Genomic DNA, 20,980 nt, shown 5'->3' on the forward strand with positions numbered 1-20,980 from the left:
TTTAGGCTTGCCATAACAAAGGGGTTGAATACTTACTGACAAGACTATTCAGCTTTTTCATTATGTAGTAATATGTAAATACTTCTAAAAAATATTATTCCACTTTGACATTATGGGATATTGTGTGTAGGCCAGTGACAAAAAAATCTCAATTTAATCCATTTAAAATTCAGGCTGTAATACAACAGAAAAAGTCAAGGGGTGTGAATATTTTCTGAAGGAGCTGTCTATACAGAGTACCAATAACGAGCCGATATGCAGGAATACGAGGTAATTGAGGTAGCTATGTACATATAGAGGTAAAGTGACTAGGCAAAAGGATAGATAAGACGGTAGCAGCAGCATGTGGTGAGTGTGAATGTGTGTGTATATATTGGGGTGTCAGTATATGTGAGTGTGTGGGTAGAGTCATGTGTGCATAGAACCAGTGCGGGAGAGTTAGTGTAAAAAAGTGAGTGTGTGTGTTGGGGTATCAGTGTATGTGTGAGTAGAATCCAGCTTGTGTGCATAGAGTCAGTGCAAAAAAGGGTCAATGCAGGTAGTCTGGGGAGCCTTTTGATTAGCTATTTAGCAGTCTTGTTTAGCAGTCTTATGGCTTGGGGGGGGTAGAAGCTGATCAGGGTCCTGTTGGTTCCACACTTGGTGCACTGGTATCGCTTGCCGTGCGGAAGCAGAGAAAATAGTTTATGGTTTGGGTGGCTGGAGTCTTCACAATTTGTTGGGCCTTCCTCTTACGCCACCTGGTTGATAGAGGTCATGGTTGGCAGGGAGCTCGGCCCCAGTGATGTACTAGGCCGTACTCACCACCCTATGTAGCGCCTTGCGGTCGGATGCCTTGCAGTTGCCATACCAAGCGGTGATGCAGCCAGTCAAGATGCTCTCATGTGCAGCTGTATAACTTTTTGAGGATGAGGGCCCATGACAAATCTTTTCTGCCTCCTGAAGGGGGAAAGACGCTGTCGTGCCCCCTTCACAACTGTGTGGGTGTGTGGACAATGTTAATTCCTTAGTGATGTGAACACAGATGTCCTTGAAGCTCTCGACCTGCTCCACTACAGCCCAATCAATGTGGACGGGGGTGTGCTCGCCCTCCAGTTCCTGTAGTCCACGATCAGCTCCTCTGTCTGGCTGATAAGGTCTTGGACTTCCTCCCTATATTCTGATTTATTGTCAATCAGTCCTACCACCGTTGTGTCGTCAGCAAACTTGGTGTTGGAGTCGTGCGCGGCTACGCAGTCGTGGGTGAACAGGGAGTACAGAAGGGCACAAAGCACACACCCCTGAGGGGCCTCCGTGTTGATGGTCAGTGTGGCAGATGTGTTGTTGCCTACCCTGACCGCCTGGGGGCGGCCCATCAGGATGTCCAAAAACCAGTTGCAGAGAGAGGTGTTCAATCCCAGGGTCCTGAGCTTGGAAGGGACTATGTTGTTGAATGCTGAGCTGTAGTTAATGAACAGCATTCTTACATAGGTATTCCTCTTGTCCAGATGGGATAGGGCAGTGTGCAGTGCGATTACATCATCCGTGGATCTCTTGGGGCGGTATGCCAATTAGAGTGGGTCTAGGGTGTCGGGTAAGGTGGAGGTGATATGATCCTTGACTAGCCTCTCAAAGCACTTCATGATGACAGAAGTGCGTGCCACGGGCGATAGTCATTTAGTTCAGTGACCTGCATCCATCTGCATTTACCCCATTGGACACAACATCCTGATTGATATTATTAATTATTTTCTATAATGAATAAAAATAATTTCACTCAATTCGACTTTTGTTTTTTTTCTATTACAAAGTATTTCATTGCTCTTTTAAGAGGACATTTCCCCTTTATAAGCTCTGTTGTGCCGAAACCATTCTTAAAACTCAGGTTGTAAAACTGCATTTGTAAAACGATGCCACACCGGCAATTGAAGGAGTAGATAAATAAACGTGGTAGCAACGTAAAACTGGGATCCCCAACTTTTTTTTCAAACTACATTTGCCAAAACTGCTTTCAGGGAAGTGTTGTGTATTGACTGCTAATCAGAATCGTACATGTTTCCCCTCATGGCTCTCGCAACTTGAATGTCTCTCGAGGAATATTTATCTCACATAAAATACACAAGCTGACTAGGTAAATAGGTAAAAACTATTCTACTATGGGGTTGACTGATTTTGTTTTAATAACAAAATTAGGCCTACATGGCAAAAATAGTAGCACTGGAAAGTTATATCCTGAGTGATAAAGTACAGGCTTCGAATTACTTTGCCAGCAGTTACAGTAGGCTACATACCGCTGTCTGAGGTGAGCGATGCTGTGCTGCACATTAGGTTAGAGTTCATGAGGAAATCAGTCAATTGAAATAAATGAATTAGCTCCTAATCTATGGATTTCACATGACTGGGAATACAGATATGAATCTGTTGGTCACAGATACCTTAAAAAAATAAAAATAGGCCTCAGGATCTCCTCACAATTCTGTGACCAGCAATTCTGTTCGTTGTCCATAGCTTATGCCTGCCCATACCGTAACCCCACCATGGGGCACTCTGTTCACAACGGTGACATCAGCAAACCGCTCGCCCACACCACGCCTCACAACGGGGTCATCGTCTTGCTGAAACAGGCAAGGGAAAATTGTTGCCACAAAGTTGGAAGCACAGAATTGTCTAGAATGTCGTTGTATGCTGTAGCGTTAAGATTTTCTTCACTGGAACTAAGGGGCCAAGCCCGAACCATGAAAAACAGCCCCAGACCATTCTTCCTTTACAGTTGGCACTACGCATTCGGGCAGGTATCGTTCTCCAAACCCAGATTCGTCCTTCGGACTGCCAGATGGTGAAGCGTCCAGAGTACGCGTTTCCACTGCTCTTGAGTCCAGTGGAGGTGAGCTTTACACCACTCCAACTTGTGCTGACATTTCTTCCAGAAGCAGTTTGGAACTCGGTAGTGAGTGTTGCAACCGAGGAAATACAGTTTTTACACGCTTCAGCACTCTGCGGTCCGGTTCTGTGAGCTTGTGTGGCCCACCACTTTGTGGCTGTGCCGTTGTTGCTCCTAGACGTTTCCACTTCACAATAACAGCACTTACAGTTGACTGGGGCGGCTCTAGCAGGGCAGAAATTTGACGAACTGACTTGTTGGAAAGGTGGCATCCTATGACGGTGCCACATTGCAAGTCACTGGAGATTTTCAGTACGGGACATTCTACTGCCAATGTTTGTTTATGGAGATCGCATGGCTGTGTGGTCGATTTTATACACCTGTCATCAACGGTTGTGGCTGAAAACAGCAGAATTCACAAATTTGAAGGGGTGTCCACATACATAGCGAATATTTCGCAAAACAGACATGCTTCGGTTAGTATGTTGAATGCAGATCTACACTGATCTCAAAAACAACCTCTCAAGAATCAATGATGGAAATCCATTGCAGTAGAGAACTTTAACCCGATTTGAACACTTTCCATGACTACACTGTACTTTATTTGTCACTTGGATCCCAATTAGCACCAAATGTAATATTTTTCCTATCTTTAAGTAATGTTAAGCAGTTGATTTTATTCTTTAACACAGACCCCAAAGCAAATCAGGGGGAGGAAAATAGGTTTATTCAAATGGGACAAAACTTGGGAGGTAGATGGTAGATGTTCATTCTCCTGGTTCTTAGTGATGCTCCCTCAGTGATCCTCTCCTGTGGTTCTCTCCAGTGAACAAAGAGACAGGATGCAGTTTATAACCCAGCCCTAGCCTGTGGCTGACTAGTTAGAATTCCTTGCATAAAACTCTATCCTATTTCAGGTTGGACCAATGCGAACGTGCCACAACATAAGTTCAGGACTGACATTCCTAACAGATGTTGAACTGAAAACCAACTATTTCCATTGATCGTTATTACTCTATTGACTTCTCGTCCTCTGCGTTGTGTATTTATCGTCAAAATATTCTTATAGTAATGATTTTTTCCCCTAGGTCTGGGTGATAGCAGTTCAGTACTTTATCTGAATGTCTTCCATCGGAGAGAAACAAAATGGTGCAGTTTGAGGTCATGTGGCGGAGGGTGATGCAGGCGCTGGAGATGTGGGTGTGAGCAGAGTGATATCGTTGAGGTTTGTATGTTTTGCATCATTTCAAATATATTTTTTTAAATTGTTTTCCTTACACTGCGTTTTTGTTATTTTGGAGACTACGTTGTTTATCTCCCTAATAAACATTTATTTGACATGATCTGTGTAATCTGACTGACTTGTTTTGTACTGTATTTACACCAGGGAAGTCCATTTTTCTAGATCGGTGCCCTACTGTAAGTCTGCTAATTTGAAGTGAAAACCATCCAGAGCATAGATAAAGGAAAGCAGTTTAGTAAATAATTCTAAAACCACTTCAAAATTACAATAATGATGCCTATATGCTAGATAAAGAACACACAAATATTGTTTCATATACAAGTTTGTTGCCCACACAAACTTCCCATATTTACATATGATTCATGTTTGGTTGTAGGCCACCCTCTTTCAACAACCTACAGAGTACTCAGAAATATTTTCACACATTCCCAGGAACCACTAAGTCTGACATGAGGGAAAGCTCCTTCCCCATTCAAAAGGTGTGCTAACTGCATCCTGTGTTGCGTGGTGATATCTACTTGAAGTTGTAGCAGCTCAGCCATTGTTAGTGGAGGCACATCATGGAGTCTTGGTTCATTTGATCTCAGGGTCATTCTTCTTGGTAGCACCAATTGAGCGCCCAGACTTCTTAACACTGCTCTCTGAAGTTCTGGGATGTAGGTTTAGTAGACCTCTGAAGTTGTCAATGCTTAGACACTTCACCTTCGAGACTTGTTATTGTAGAGTCTCCTGTAGCTGAAAGATAAAATGCTCACCAAATATTATTCTGTCTATAGAATTTCATTACTACAAGTGCAGAACTGTTGTTGACACTTACATATTGTTGCCCTCCGCATTCCATGAGGCTGGACGATGGTTACAAGTTCTACCAGAGGAAGGAAAGTAAACCATGTACATGAGTAAGTGGTTCTAGAATGACTCCAGCTCAGATGTAGACCTAGATCAGGGATCGGCAACTCCAGTCCCCGGGGGCTAATTGGTGCCACACTTTCCCCCAGCCCTATAAAAAAACAAAAATATGCTATCACACCTGATTAAACTAATTGCATTTTAAACTGAAGACCATGATTAGTTGATTATTGAAGTCAGGTGTGTCAGCTGGGGCAAAGGTGTGTCACCAATCAAGCCCTCAAGAACTGGAGTTACCCATAAAAAAATAACATGCTCCATCAATCCCAATCTCAAATCCAATTTTACCATTTGACAACTGGGACAGAATTGCCTTTGATGACCATCAATCTTATATTTCCAGGGTAAATACATCCAGTTTAGGATTAATGATAATTGGAGGAGGCTACTATGCAGACATAATTTATGTTTCCAGTCAATATAAATGTAATATAAATGTCACAGTCCTATACATGTGTAGCTTTCGGGCTAGGACTGTCTACATCTCAGCCAGACAGCTCAAATGAGGAATAACATGGTCATATCTCTGTGCACTAAGCTAATCTATTGGGATAGTATGCCATCATTACTCAAAGAATATCCTTGGTAGTTAATTTTCCTAAACATCTTAGCCACATAGATGCCTAGCATTTGCAGATGTCTACTTCATTTTTAGTAGAAATATTATTGTTCTTGGCCAGCTAGGGGAAAAATAAAGTTGGAACAGACATGGCCAAAAATACTTTGCTGAAGCCTGCTTCCCGATCTGATTCAATACTTGACAATGGTGGGGCTGGAAACACACTACACTTGGTAGGTGTTGATGTCGATTGCTCCCTGTTATAACTGAAAAAGCTGCAATATTTAGAGCTTTGAGCTAGAGCTTTGTCGTCAAATGATGATCATGGCTATTCCGTGCCACTATTGTGAAGTGAATTAGCTGGCTAGCCAATCAGATGCACAGTTAAGATCACAGACATTAGAAATATAACACAAGGTCAAGGATACATACAGTTGAAGTCGGAAGTTTACATACACTTAGGTTGGAGTCATTAAAACTCGTTTTTTCAACCACTCCACAAATTTCTTGTTAACAACTATAGTTTTGGCAATCGGTTAGGACATCTACTTTGTGCATGACAAGTCATTTTCCCAACAATTGTTTACAGACAGATTATTTCACTGTATCACAATTCCAGTGGGTCAGAAGTTTACATACACTAAGTTGACTGTGCCTTTAAACCGCTTGGAAAATTCCAGAAAAGGATGTCATGGCTTTAGAAGCTTCTGATAGACTAATTGACATCATTTGAGTCAATTGGAGGTGTACCTGTGGATGTATTTCAAGCCTACCTTCAAACTCCGTGCCTCTTTGCTTGACATCATGGGAAAATCAAAAGAAATCAGCCAAGACCTCAGAAAAAGAATTGTAGACCTCAACAAGTCTGGTTCATCCTTGGGAGCAATTTCCAAACGCCTGAAGGTACCACGTTCATCTGTACAAACAATAGTACGCAAGTATTAACACCATGTGACCACGCAGCCGTCATACCGCTCAGGAAGGAGACGCGTTCTGTCTCCTAGAGATGAACGTACTTTGATGCAAAAAGTGCAAATCATTCCCAAAAGAGCAAAGGACCTTGTTAAGATGCTGGAGGAAACAGGTACAAAAGTATCTATATCCACAGTAAAACGAGTCCTATATCGACATAACCTGAAAGGCCGCTCAGCAAGGAAGAAGCCACTGCTCTAAAACCGCCATGAAAAAGCCAGACTACGGTTTGCAACTGCACATGAGGACAAAGATCGTAATTTTTGGAGAAATGTCCTCTGGTCTGATGAAACAAAAATAGAACTGTTTGGCCATAATGACCATCGTTATGTTTGGAGGAAAAAGGGGGAGGCTTGCAAGCCGAATAACATCATCCAAACCGTGAAGCACTGGGGTGGCAGCATGTTGTGGGGGTGCTTTGCTGCAGGAGGGACTGGTGCACTTCAAAATAGATGAAGAGCAACATGAGGAAAGAAAATGATGTGGATATATTGAAGCAACATCTCAAGACATCAGTCAGGAAGTTAAAGCTTGGTCGCAAATGGGTCTTCCAAATGGACAAAGACCCCAAGCATACTTCCAAAGTTGTGGCAAAATGGCTTAAGGACAACAAAGTCAAGGTATTGGAGTGGCCATCACAAAGCCCTAACCTCAATACTATAGAAAATGTGTGGGCAGAACTGAAAAAGCGTGTGCGATCAAGGAGGCCTCCAAACCTGACTCAGTTACACCAGCTCTGTCAGGAGGAATTGGCCAAAATTCACCCAACTTATTGTGGGAAGCTTGTGGAAGGCTACCCAAAACATTTGACCCAAGTTAAACAATTTAAAGGCAATGCTAACAAATACTAATTGAGTGCATGTAAACTTCTGACCCACTGGGAATGTGATGAAAGAAATAAAAGCTGAAATAAATAATTCTCTCTACTATTATTCTGACAGTTCACATTCTTAAAATAAAGTGGTGATCCTAAGACAGGGAATTTTTATTAGGATTAAATGTCAGGAATTGTGAACAACTGAGTTTAAATGTATTTGGCTAAGGTGTATGTAAACTCCCAACTTCAACTGTATAGCTAGCTACAACTAAATAGCGAAGCAATATTCTAAATGAAAATGAAACAAACCAATGTTGCAGTCAGCTAGCTAACAAGCTAGCTGCGCTAGCATGGCCTGAAAACAACATTCCAAACAAGTAATCCATAGTAGCTATAACACTCACTTCTATATTTTCAACTAAAATGCAACACATCACTTTATATCTAGCTAGCAAGATAGCTACATTAGCTAACGTATGTCTTACCTTTTCAGCAGGTCAGTTTTGAATCCCTTCGCTCTCTCCACTTTGAACGCAAATAGGAGGTTCACTCTCGACTTGTCTTGGCCCGGGCGCAATCATTTTCCCCTTTTCGCCTGTTGGCTCTTAAGTTCCCTGTTTCTTTTAGAGGTCGACCGGTTAAATCGGAATGGCCGATTAATTTGGGCCGATTTCAAGTTTTCATAACAATCTGCATTTTTGGACACCGATTATGGCCGATTACATTGCACTCCACGAGGAGTCTGCTTGGCAGACTGACTACCTGTTATGCGAGTGCAGCAAGGAGCCAAGGTAAGGTGCTAGCTAGCATTAAACTTATCTTATAAAAAAATCTAATCTTAACATAATCACTAGTTACCTACACATGGTTGATGATATTACTAGTTTATCTAGCTTGTCCTGCGTTGCATATAATCGATGTGGTGCCTGTTAATTTATCATTGAATCACAGCCTACTTCGCCAAATGGTGCATTCGCGACAAAGGCACTGTCATTGCACCAATGTGTACCTAACCATAAACATCAATGCCTTTCTTAAAATCAATACACAGAATAATATTTTTTTAAATCTGCATATTTAGTTCAAAGAAATTCATGTTAGCAGGCAACATTACCTAGGGAAATTGTGTCACTTCTCTTGCGTTCATTGCACACAGAGTCAGAGTGTATGCACCAGTTTGGGCCACCTGGCTCATCGCAAACTAATATGCCAGAATTTTACATAATTATGACGTAACATTGAAGGTTGTGCAATATAACAGCACTATTTAGACTTATGGATGCCACCCATTAGATAAAATACAGAACGGTTCCGTATTTCACTGAAAGAATAAACGTTTTGTTTTCGAAATGATAGTTTCCGGATTTGACCATATTAATGACCTAAGGCTCGTATTTCTGTGTGTTATTATATTATAATTAAGTCTATGATTTGATAGCGCAGTCTGACTGAGCGGTGGTAGGCAGCAGCAGGCTCGTAAGCATTCATTCAAACAGCACTTTCCTGCGATTGCCAGCAGCTCTTCACAATGCTTCAAGCATTGCGCTGTTTAAGACTTCAGGCCTATCAACTCCCGAGATTAGGCTGGCAATACTAAAGTACCTATTAGAACATACAAATTCAAAAAGGTATATGAAATACAAATGGTATAGAGAGAAATAGTCCTATAATAACTACAACCTAAAACTTCTTACCTGGGAATATTGAAGACTCATGTTAAAAGGAACCACCAGCTTTCATATGTTCTCATGTTCTGAGCAAGGAATTTAAACTTTAGATTTTTTACATGGCACATATTGCACTTTTACTTTCTTCTCCAACACTTTGTTTTTGCATTACTTAAACCAAATTGAACATGTTTCATTATTTATTTGAGGCTAAATTGATTTTATTGATGTATTATATTAAGTTAAAATAAGTGTTCATTCAGTATTGTTGTAATTGTCATTATTACAAATATATATTTAAAAAAATATATATATATATTTTTTTAAATAATAATTGTAAAAAGTTTATAAAAAAATAAAAAATAAAATAAATAAAAAAAATCGGCCGATTAATCGGTACCGGCTTTTTTTGTGTCCTCCAATAAATCGGTATCGGCGTTTAAAAATCAGAATCGGTCGACCTCTAGTTTCTTTATGTTAGATGGGGTCCGAACTGCTGGGAAAAGTTGTGTGCTACCCGTATCTGCCATATGGGCATCAAAGTTCCATTCATATCTCAGTCTGATCTGGCACTGCCTCCGGAAACTCGTAATTCATTATACGCAGTTGTAAATCTGGCGGGAAAATCCAACCCAACAGGGAAATTGAATGCAGCAGTTTTCAGGTAGGCTGGAGGCACAATATTGTTACTGTTGAAATCACATTGGATGATCACTAGCAACTTAAGAGCTTTAGAACTTTTAAAAACTTTTTTTAAAGACAAAGTAACATATTGCAGCTTTAAAAAACTGACTTTGAAAATACAAGTACTTGGAAAAGCCACTCAATTACAGTAATGAGAATAGTTTGTTACTTTCCACCTCTGGTCGAGTGTTGCATTCGTCTGTTAGTCCAGGGCTTTGGGATACAAATGTGAATCCTTAGTCCAGGGCTAAAGCTTAGCCCAAAGTTAACAAATGCTTGTGTGAACACGGGATAAGCTATCCCAGGGCCAGTCTTAAGGCCCTTTCAGGAAATTTTTGTGAACTCAGAGCAGTTCGCTTAATTTTTTGGGCAGTGTGAACTCAGACCCCTCAAAAGAGCATCTCGAGAGGTGGTCTGAGTTCGGTTTGCTTGAATTCCGCAGTCCGGTGTCCTTTTTTTTAGGACAATGTGAATGCAAAGCTCCCCAGGTTTGCTGGTCATTATTCCCGCACCACACACTAGACTACTGTAACACCGTTTTCCCTGGCATAAACCCTCACATTGGTGCCACAAATGAGAGAAGATGTGCAGGTTCGCAGAATTTTATTTTGCCGTTTTTGGATATTGATTAGCGATTGTCAATGACGCACAGAAATTCCAAAATGTGTGGAGTTTTTAGTTTAGATTATTTGTTTGCAATATGTGACAGACTAAGATAGCTTCATAAGATGTTTATTGCTTGTGGGGTTTGAATAGTGTGACTAGACAATATAGTTGGTGAGAATCACAGCATATGGTACATAATCTATTCTAGCTCTACTTTGGGCATACAATTTTCAAATTACAGCATTATTTATTCTGCAGTTATTCTATTGCTATTTATTCTGTTACCAATAAAATGGACATGTTAATAGTATCTTCTGATTACAATATCTCAGATTTGAACTAAATGCAATCTATTAGCTTCCAAAATGTAAGTAGGTATAAAGCGCAATCGTAAAGTATTCAGACCCCTTGACTTTTTCCACATCTTGTTACGTTACAGCCTTATTCTAAAATTGATTACATCGTTTCCCCCCCATCATCAATCCACACACAACACCCGATAATGACAAAGCAAAAACAGGTTATACATTTATGCAAATGTAAAGAAAAATACAAAACTGAAATATCACATTTACATAAGTATTCAGACCGTTTGCTCAATACTTTGTTGAAGCACCTTAGGCAGCGATTACAGCCTTGAGTCTTCTTGGGTATGACGCTACAAGCTTGGCGCACCTGTATTTGGGGAGTTTCTTCCATTCTTCTCTTCAGATCCTCTCAAGCCCTGTCAGGTTGGATGAGGAGCATCGCTGCACATCTATTTGCAGGTCTCTCCAGAGATGTTCAATTGGGTTCAAGTCCAGGCTCTGGCTGGGCCACTCAAGGACATTCAGAGACTTGTCCCGAAGCCACTCCTGCATCGTATTGGCTGTGTGCTTGGCATTCAGGCCAAAGAGTTCAATCTTGGTTTCATCAGACCAAAGAATCTTGTTTCTCATGGCCTGAAAGTCTTTAGGTGCCTTTTGGCAAACTCCAAGCGGGCTTTCATGTGCCTTTTACTTCTGGCCACTATCATAAAGCCCTGATTGGTAGAGTGCTGTAGAGATGGTTTTCCTTCTGGAAGATTCTCCCATCTCCAGAGGAACTCTAGAGCTCTGTCAGAGTGACCATTGGGCTCTTGGTCACCTCCCTGACCAAGGCCCTTCTCCCATGATTGCGCAGTTTGGCCGGGCGGCCAGCTCTAGGAAGAGTCTTGGTGGTTCCAAACTTCTATTTAAGAATGATGGAGCCCACTGTGTTTTTGGGGACCTTCAATGCTGAAGACATTTTTTGGTAACCTTTTCCAGATCTGTGCCTCAACACAATCCTGTCTCGGAGCAATACGGACAATTCCTTCGACCTCATGGCTTGGTTTTTGCTCTGACATGGACTTTAAAAAAAAATATATATATATAGACAGGTGTATGCTGTTCCAAATCATGTCCAATCAATTGAATTTTCCACAGGTGGACTTCAATCAAGTTGTAGAAACATCTCAAAGATGATAAATGGAAACGGGATGCTTCTGAGCTCAATTTCGAGTCTCATAGCAAAGGGTCTGAATATTTATGCAAATAAGGTATTTCCATTTTTAATACATTTGCTAAAATACAAATAAAACTGTTTTTCGCTTTTTCATTATGGGGTATTGTGTGTAGACTGATGAGGAATTTATTTGATCCATTTTAGAATAAGGCTGTAACGTAACAAAATGTGGAAAAAGTCAAGGGGTCTGAAACAGTGCATTCTGAAAGTTATCTAGCCTGCACTTTGTAAAAACCCAGAGTGCATGTTAGAAAAAGCATCTTGGTTCCTTTCTAAACATAGCAATGTGAAAGCAAAGAGGACTCTGTCCACAAAATAGGTGAAGTGAACTGGCAAAATAGTTGAGTCATTCAAATGCAAGGGCAGTGTGAATACAAAGAGAACAGTTATTTTGCTTCTCTTTTTCTTTACCCCAGAGTTCACTTTAAAGAGAACTGAGATCGGTTCTTTTAAAGAGGACTATATGTGAAAACACCCTTTTTCCAGGGCTAAGGACAGCCCGGGGCTAAGGACAGCGCAGTGTTGAAAGTCCTCAAGAGTCAAATGTACTCTGCCTCACACTTATCCTTTCCTCTCAGTAGCTCACATTTCTGAGAAACTCACAACTCACCCCAACGCTCCTTGTACTTTGCTTTTTTGGGGACCTAAATTTAATCTCCAAGCATTGGCCTCAAATTAAGCCTGAGTTAAGCTGCCTTGGACGAGACTCATTGGCCAGAGCAGTGTATCTCATAACTTTACCATGGCCATGGAGAGTGGGATTTACACAGTAACTAAGTGTGAATGTTGTTGAGTTATTCAGGAGTGAATCACGCCCATCATCACTTTTATTAAAGATTAAACCGATCGGTTTTATCCTTACCTAAAATTCTCTCCATCTCCTCACATCTTTTTAGCTCAGTGACAAACTTCCGCTGGAATAGATTCACGCTGGGGTTGAGCTGAAACAGTAGGAGCAGAGCCACATTGAAACTTTCACCACAAACACACACCTGTCTGAGCAGAATGACTGGATTTTGCAAATTATCGCCAACAATCCACATTATACTCTACAGCAGTGGTCAGCAACCGGTTGATCGTGATTCGACTGATCGTTCTCCAAGGCATTTCTAGGTCGACCACAAGACATTTCTGTTAAAAACACAACGATAACGCCATTTTTGTTCCTATGTTTTTGTATTCGTTTCACACTGTTGGCGGTAGGTGCACTTGATTCAGCAGCCCTAGCACCAGGAAGTCAAAGTTCCCATTTTGAACCATTTCATGTGTCTGAAGGTAGAACTCTGCGTACCCAGCAGACAGAGAGCAAATCAAGTGCACCTAAAGGCCTACCACTGGCCAATCAGATAGGCCAGATCACCGAGTCTGCAAAGTTTCCTCGAGCCATAGACTGTAAAAAGAAACCTGGAACGTACAGCAATGTTGATACTGTGAGATTTCAAAACTTAAAACCATGACTAGCGACTCAACGAATACAGCAAAGAGCTACTGTTTGTAAGTTCATATTTAAATTGTTATTCAGCACTGTCAACACTTTATTCAACACATTTATAAGCCACCATCATTGCAGCTGCAATGAATGAGTATAGAAGAGTGTTCTGATAAGCTTGTGTTATTATTAGCGACTTGTGTATTTTTAAAATACCAAGGAATATTTCACTTTCTCTGGTCATAGGAGTAACAACATCAGCTGGAAGACTGTGTGCCCTTTTCTCAGCTGAGGGAAAGAGGGCGGTGGGACAGTGAGTCAGGTTGGAGTGCCTCACACTGTTCCCTCACTCCCCTCAGACTGACCATCAGATGCAGGCCATCAGTCCAGTAAAAAAAAAGAAAATAACATTATGCTTACTTAGCTGTGCCTCACAAGTAATACAACAAATTATATATTACCAGTGTGATCATATACCTCAATTGTTTAAATCATTTTTTAATTATCTGAGGAGAACAACATCTCCAGTACAAATCTAGCATAGCCAATATGCAGTGATAATGTATTGGGCCTATAGCATACTGCAAAAACCTCATTACTACAAAACTGTTTTTAATTGGTTATTGTTGCCTCACTTACGTTTTTTAAATCATGTTTAAAAAAAAATCTGAGCAGTAGATCTCTGCTTGAATTTTGACTCAAAGTGGTCTTGCCTCAGGAAAGGTTGGTGACCACTGCTCTACAGGGCAAGTTGCAACGAATGAAATCAAACTGGTCCAGACTCCTCACAAGAACCTGTTAACATCGGTAAAGCAAGCACAATCTACTGTACTCAGTATGGTTAGACTTGACTTGTTATATAAGCCATCTTGTGTCAGGTCTTGTGTTAGGGAAACCCATGGGCAACATACTACATCCCTGCTCATGTCTGACAGTGAGAGCTCACAATACAACAGCACCAAAGAGAGAATAACTTTTCAATTTGTTTTAATACAGCTGTGCTAGTTAGATGACAGTTTATTTGGGGATCAATACTTACGTCTCTGAATTCCACCATACCCATTTCTCCCAGTTCGCTGATGCAGTCGTACGCTGATCCAGACTGCAGAAACAGCTGGGTCAAACACATCTCTTCACTTCGGAACAACGAGCCCATCTTGACAGCCTGCTCTTCTCCTCACACAATACAACCGGCTTGCTAGTTTCAGCTACAGCTAATATTAGTCACGAGCCCAAACCACTTCCCTGGGTAGGCTTAGCGGACGAACAATCTCATTGGTGAGCTCCGGCGTCTTAGAAGTAGCTAGCTAGCAGGCAAGCAAGCTAGCAGCTAGCTGGCTGGCTCGCAAACTACCGGTGCATTCACTTCAACACCGTGTCAATCATTGGCCCATCAGTGACGCGTCTCCAGTCCAGTGAGTCTCAAGAAGTTCCCGTCGAAGTGGTTGTTGAAGTCATCTTGCTGTAACCATATTAACGTGGCTATCGATTTAGCGAACCAGAAGGTCCACTCTGTCACTAGCTAGCGTTAGATGGTTCCGTAAACTCTCTTCTCAATCAAGTTGTGGTAATGTAAGCTAGCTTCTGACAGTAGAAACGTTCCAGTAGATAACTATTACTATAAGCACATTTTAAACTTGAAACTTCAATAAATACTAACTTGCTTTAAATACTCATGCGCCCATTGATATGGAGCTTGTATGCAAGTTATGCCGCGTTCAAAACAACTCGGAAATCTCCGACTTCAGTGCGTTCAAGACGACTGGTAACTCGGTGGGAAAAAGGAGCTCCGACTTGACCCAACCATCATCCAACTCGGCAAGTCTTCTTCTTCTTTTGAGTTTAACGGCGGAAGGCATCCAATATGTTGCATTACCGCCTTCAACTGGACTATAATATAAATCCATTATACTTTGTGAAACAAAATGGGAAAAGGAAAAACAAAACAAAAAAAAAATATTATAAAAACACCCTACCAACTAACTCTACACTCATTAAAAGCCCACTACCCAATTCCACTACTTTGACCCTATCTGCTCCTGCACCATGCCAACAGCCTGGGAGGACGGGACACCACCACTCAACACATCCTGTAACACTTCTGAAGTCAAATCTCGAATGCCAAAATACATCTCTGCAGCTGGCACCACAACATCTATTTTCTGTGATAACCATTGCTATGAACGCTAAGAAGCCAACCTTACTGAAGCATACAGTACCAGTCAAAAGTTTGGACACACCTACTCATTCAAGTTTTTTCTTTATTTGTATTATTTTCTACATTGTAGAATAATAGTGAAGACATCAAAACAATGAAATAACACATGGAATCATGTAGTAACCAAAAGTGTTAAACAAATCAAACACCCTTTGTCTTAGCTCCCGAGTGGCACAGCGGTCTAAGGCACTGCATCTCAGTGCTAGAGGCGTCACTACAGACCCTGGTTTGATCCTGGGCTGTATCACAACCGGCCGTGATCGGGAGTCCCATAGGGCGGTGCACAATTGGCCCAGCGTCGTCCGGGTAAGGGGAGGGTTTGGTCGGGGTAGGCAGTCATTGTAAAATAAGAATTTGTTCTAAACTGACTTGCCTAGATAAATAAAGGTTAAATAGTCTTGGCATTCTCTCAACCAGCTTCATGAGGTCGTGACCTGGAATGCATTTCAATTAACAGGTGTGCCTTGTTAAAAGTTCAATTGTGGAAATTCTTTCCTTCTTAATGTGTTTGAGCCAATCAGTTGTGTTGTGACAAGGTAGGGGTGGTATACAGCAGATAGCCCTATTTGTAAAAAGACCAAGTCCATATTATGGCAAGAACAGCTCAAATAAGCAAAGAGAAACGGCAGTCCACCATTACTTTAAGACATGAAGGTCAGTCAATCCGGACCGCCACAGGAAAGAAAGACGCAGAGTTACCTCTGCTGCAGAGGATAAGTTCATTAGAGTTACCAACCTCAGAAATTGCAGCCCAAATAAATGCTTCACAGAGTATACAAGTAACAGACACATCTCAACATCAACTGTTGAGGAGACTGCGTCAATCAGGCCTTCGTGGTCGAATTGCTGCAAAGAAAACACTACTAAAGGACACCAATAAGAAGAAGAGACTTGTTGGGCCAAGAAACACGAGCAATGGACATTAGACCGGTGGAAATCTTTGAGATTTTTGGTTCCAACCGCCGTGTCTTTGTGAGACGCAGAGTAGGTGAACGGATGATCTCTGCATGTGTGGTTCCCACCGTGAAGCATGGAGGAGGAGGTGTGATGGTGTGGGTGTGCTTAGCTGGTGACACTGTTGTGATTTATTTAGAATTCAAGGCACACTTAACCAGCATGGCTACCACAGCATTCTGCAGCGATACGCCATCCCATCTGGTTTGCGCTTACTATCATTCTATCATTCGTTTTTCAACAGGACAATGACCCAAAACACACCTCCAGGCTGTGTAAGGGCTATTTGACCAAGACGGAGACTGATGGAATTCTGCATCAGATGACCTGGCCTCCGCAATCACCCGACCTCAACCCAATTGAGATGGTTTGGGATGAGTTGGACCTCAGAGTGAAGGAAAAGCAGCCAACAAGCGCTCAGCATATGTGGGAACTCCTTCAAGACGATTGGAAAAGCATTCCTCATGAAGCTGGTTGAGAGAATGCCAAGTGTGCAAAGCTGTCATCAAGGCAAAGGGTGGCTAATTTGAATTAACTCAAATATAAAATATATTTGTTTAACGCCTTTTTGGTTACTACATGATTTCATATGTGTTATTTCATAGTTTTGATGTCTTCACTATTATTCTACAATGTAGAAAATAGTAAAAATAAAGGAAAACCCTGGAACGAGTCGGTGTGTCCAAACTTTTGACTGGTACTGTATGTCACTCATTGGCCTATTCCTCTGTGCTGGCACAGATCTACTACTCACAGGGATCCTCTCAGGATCCCTCACCCTTGACCCATCCTCCTCTACTTTCTTCACTGCCTCCCCAGAAACATGGGCACCCCTACAGTTGACACACAACTTTATCCACTGAAACTACACAATCCTCTATCCCATGCCCTCCTGCACACTTCCCAAATCTTGGAATCTCCCTCCTTCAAACTGCTGCGACATGACAATAAACGTTTTACCTGAAACAGCTCAGTAGATTCGGCACAAAAGTCTGCAAATAGGGCCTCCCGGGTGGCGCAGTGGTCTAGGGCACTGCATCGCAGTGCTAGCTGCGCCACCAGAGTCTCTGGGTTCGCGCCCAGGCTCTGTCGCAGCCGGCCGCGACCGGGAGGTCCGTGGGGCGACGCATAATTGGCATAGCGTCGTCCGGGTTAGGGAGGGTTTGGCCGGTAGGGATATCCTTGTCTCATCGCGCTCCAGCGACTCCTGTGGCGGGCCGGGCGCAGTGCGCGCTAACCAAGGGGGCCAGGTACACGGTGTTTCCTCCGACACATTGGTGCGGCTGGCTTCCGGGTTGGAGGCGCGCTGTGTTAAGAAGCAGTGCGGCTTGGTTGGATTGTGCTTCGGAGGACGCATGGCTTTCGACCTAAGTCTCTCCCGAGCCCGTACGGGAGTTGTAGCGATGAGACAAGATAGTAATTACTAGCGATTGGATACCATGAAAATTGGGGAGAAAATGGGATAAAAAAAAAAATTAAAAGAGAAAAAAAAAAAAAGTCTGCAAATAAAATGACATTATCCCAGGTAGAGGGGAAGAGGTAAAGCGAGAGGTTTTATGCCGCCCAAAATCTGTCCACAAAAAAATAAGCCCACAAAGTGAGGATTTTTTTTTGTATGGAGGTCAATGAGTGCTGAATTTGGTCGAAAATGTAATTGCTTATTTGTTACGTGAGGCTTATTTGATCTAATATATGTTTCGTAATGTTTAGGTTGCTACGAATGCACTGATATGAGTGAACGCACATGGCATTTCAGCAACTTTGAAGAAAAAAATTGACTATATTGGAGTTGTGCCTGTTGTCATATAGATAGATAGAGGACTCATCATGGATATAACCCGCTTTAGCATGGCCATTGAGGGCTTCCACCATTTTAAAGTAGAAAACTAGGTGGGGATGCCTTAGACCAAGATGTACTCTTAATTGTTTAAGGAGCCTACCATTACTCCTTAAGGTCCAAGGACCGTAATGTTATTTTTAGAGGTAGACTGGCTCTGGCAGCCAAAACAGCTAAATACTCCATCTAAACGTGAATCGATTCTCAATTGCGATACGGTTATACAAACATAAAGCCCTTTAATTTCATATCACATCAAAACAATTTCACAAATGCAAAATATACACTTACTGTTTTAACACAGTTGCAGCCGACAGTATTTTTCAGTGACAACACGTTTCTGGCGGCCTTCTTCCATTACACACAGGTGTTCAGATCATGCTAGATAGCTAATTAGCACAGGTTGTCCTTCTGTCTTCCGTAAATACCTGCTGTAACATGGAGATATGGCCGTTTGGGAACACTAACCCTATAAAGGTGTGTATCAATTTAACCTTTAAAATTATTATTTCTCACTGATATGAACAATAAGGTCCTTATGTATCCAAAACAGTACTGCAAGCGATACGTGTTCAGACCCAGGGAGAGGTTTCCAGGTGGTGAAGGTAGGCAACAACACCGCCGCTACACTGATCCTCAACCTAGGGGCCCCACAAGGGTGCGTGCTCAGCCCCCTCCTGTACTCCCTGTTCACCCATGACTGCATGGCCACGCACGTCTCCAACTCAATCATCAAGTTTGCAGTAGGACAACAGCGGTAGGCCCGATTACCAACAATAACGAGACAGCCTACAGGGAGGAGGTGAGGGCCCTGGCGGAGTGGTGCCAGGATAATAACCTATCCCTCTACGTCAACAAAACAGTTGATTGTGGAATTCAGGAGACAGCAGAATGAGCAAGCCCCCCATCCACATCAATGGGGCTGCAGTTTAGAGGGTGAAAAGCTTCAAGATCCTCAGTGTGCACATCACTGACAACCTGAAATGGTCCATCCACACAGTGTGGTGAACGCAGTGCCTCTTAAACCTCAGGAGGATGAATAAATTAGTCTTGGCCCCTAAGAACCTCACAAACTTCTACAGATGCACCATTGAGAGTATCCTGTCGGGCTGTAATACCGCCTGGTATGGCAACTGCACCGTTCGCAACTGCAGGGCTCTCCAGAGAGGGGTGCGGTCAGCCCAATGCGTCACCTGGGTCACACTGCCTGCCCTCCAGGACATCTACAGCACTCGATGTCACAGGAAGGCCAGTAAGATCATTAAAGACCTCAGCCACCTGAGCCATGGCCTGTTCACCCCGCTACCATGTAGAAGGTGGAGACATTACAGGTGCATCAAATCTGGGACAGAGACTGAAAAACAGCTTTATCTCCAGGCTTTCAGACTTAAATAGTCACCACTTCCTGGCCTCCGCCCAGTACCCTGCATTGAACTTTAGTCAGTTACTAGCCGGCTACCACCCGGTACTCATCCCAGCACCCTTAGAGACTGCTGCCCTATGTACATAGTCTTAATTCATTTATTTTGGGGATTTCGTGTATTGTTAGGTTACTGTTCTTTTGGAGCTAGGAACATAAGCATTTCGCTACACCCGCGATAACATCTGCAAAATATGTGTACGGGACGAATACAATTTTGAGGGGCCCCTGTGTTGAGGATCAGCGTGGAGGATGTGTTTTTACCTACCCTTACCACCTGGGGGCGGCCCGTCGATGTCCAGGATCCAGTTGCAGAGGGAGGTGTTTAGTCCCAGGGTTGAACACTGAGCTGTAGTCAATGAATAGCATTCTCACGTAGGTGTTCCTTTTGTCCAGGTGGGAAAGGGCAGTGTGGAGTGCAATAGAGATTGCAACATCTGTGGATCTGTTGGGGCGGTATGCAAATTGCAGTGGGTCTAGGGTTTCTGGGATAATGGTGTTGATGTGAGACATGACCAGCCTTTCAAAGCACTTCATGGCTACAGACGTGAGTGCTACGGGTCGGTAGTCATTTAGGCAGGTTACCTTAGTGTTCTTGGGCACGGGGACTGTGGTGGTCTGCTTAAAACATGTTGGTATTACAGACGCGGACAGGGAGAGGTTGAAAATGTCAGTGAAGACACTTGTCAGTTGGTCAGCGCATGCTTGCAGTACAAGTGCTGGTAATCCGTCTGGCCCTGCGGCCTTGGGAATGTTGACCTGTTTAAAAGGTCTTCCGGAACAGCTGGTGCTCTCATGCATGTTTCAGTGTTATTTGCCTCGAAGCGAGCATAGAAGTAGTTTAGCTCGTCTGGTAGGCTTGTGTCACTGGGCAGCTCTCGGCTGTGCTTCCCTTTGCAGTCTGTAATAGTTTGCAAGCCCTGCCACATCTGACGAGCGTCAGAGTCGGTGTAGTACGATTCGATCTTAGTCCTGTATTGACGCTTTGCCTGTTTGATGGTTCGTCGGAGGGCATCGCAGGATTTCTTATAAGCTTCAAGGGTTAGAGTCCCGCTCCTTGAAAGCTTTAGCTCAGTGCGGATGTTGTCTGTAATCCATGGCTTCTGGTTGGGGTATGTACGTACAGTCACTGTGGGGACGACGTCATCGATGCACTTATTGATGAAGCCAATGCCTGATATGGTGTACTCCTCAATGCCATCGGAGGAATCCCGGAACATTTTCCAGTCTGTGCTAGCAAAACAGTCCTGTAGCTTAGCATCTGCTTCGTCTGACCACTTT

The 20,980-nt window shown here is 42.7% G+C and overlaps 1 protein-coding gene across 1 annotated transcript in view; it reads right to left on the minus strand.

Moving 5' to 3' along the window:
* LOC120025668 (V-type proton ATPase 116 kDa subunit a2-like) overlaps positions 1 to 14,514 on the minus strand; it is a 29,838-nt gene extending 15,324 nt beyond the window's left edge. Inside the window, exons 1-2 of the mRNA XM_038970259.1 lie at positions 14,310 to 14,514; positions 12,704 to 12,782 (exon numbers count right to left, since the gene is read on the minus strand). Of these exons, the coding sequence (XP_038826187.1) occupies positions 12,704 to 12,782; positions 14,310 to 14,426 (196 nt within the window). The 5' untranslated portion in view covers positions 14,427 to 14,514. The remainder of the gene's footprint in view (positions 1 to 12,703; positions 12,783 to 14,309) is intronic.
* Positions 14,515 to 20,980: the final 6,466 nt, after the last annotated feature.

The sequence above is a fragment of the Salvelinus namaycush genome, chromosome 1 (genome assembly GCF_016432855.1).
Source record: "Salvelinus namaycush isolate Seneca chromosome 1, SaNama_1.0, whole genome shotgun sequence".
NCBI classification, from domain to species: Eukaryota; Metazoa; Chordata; class Actinopteri; order Salmoniformes; family Salmonidae; genus Salvelinus; species Salvelinus namaycush.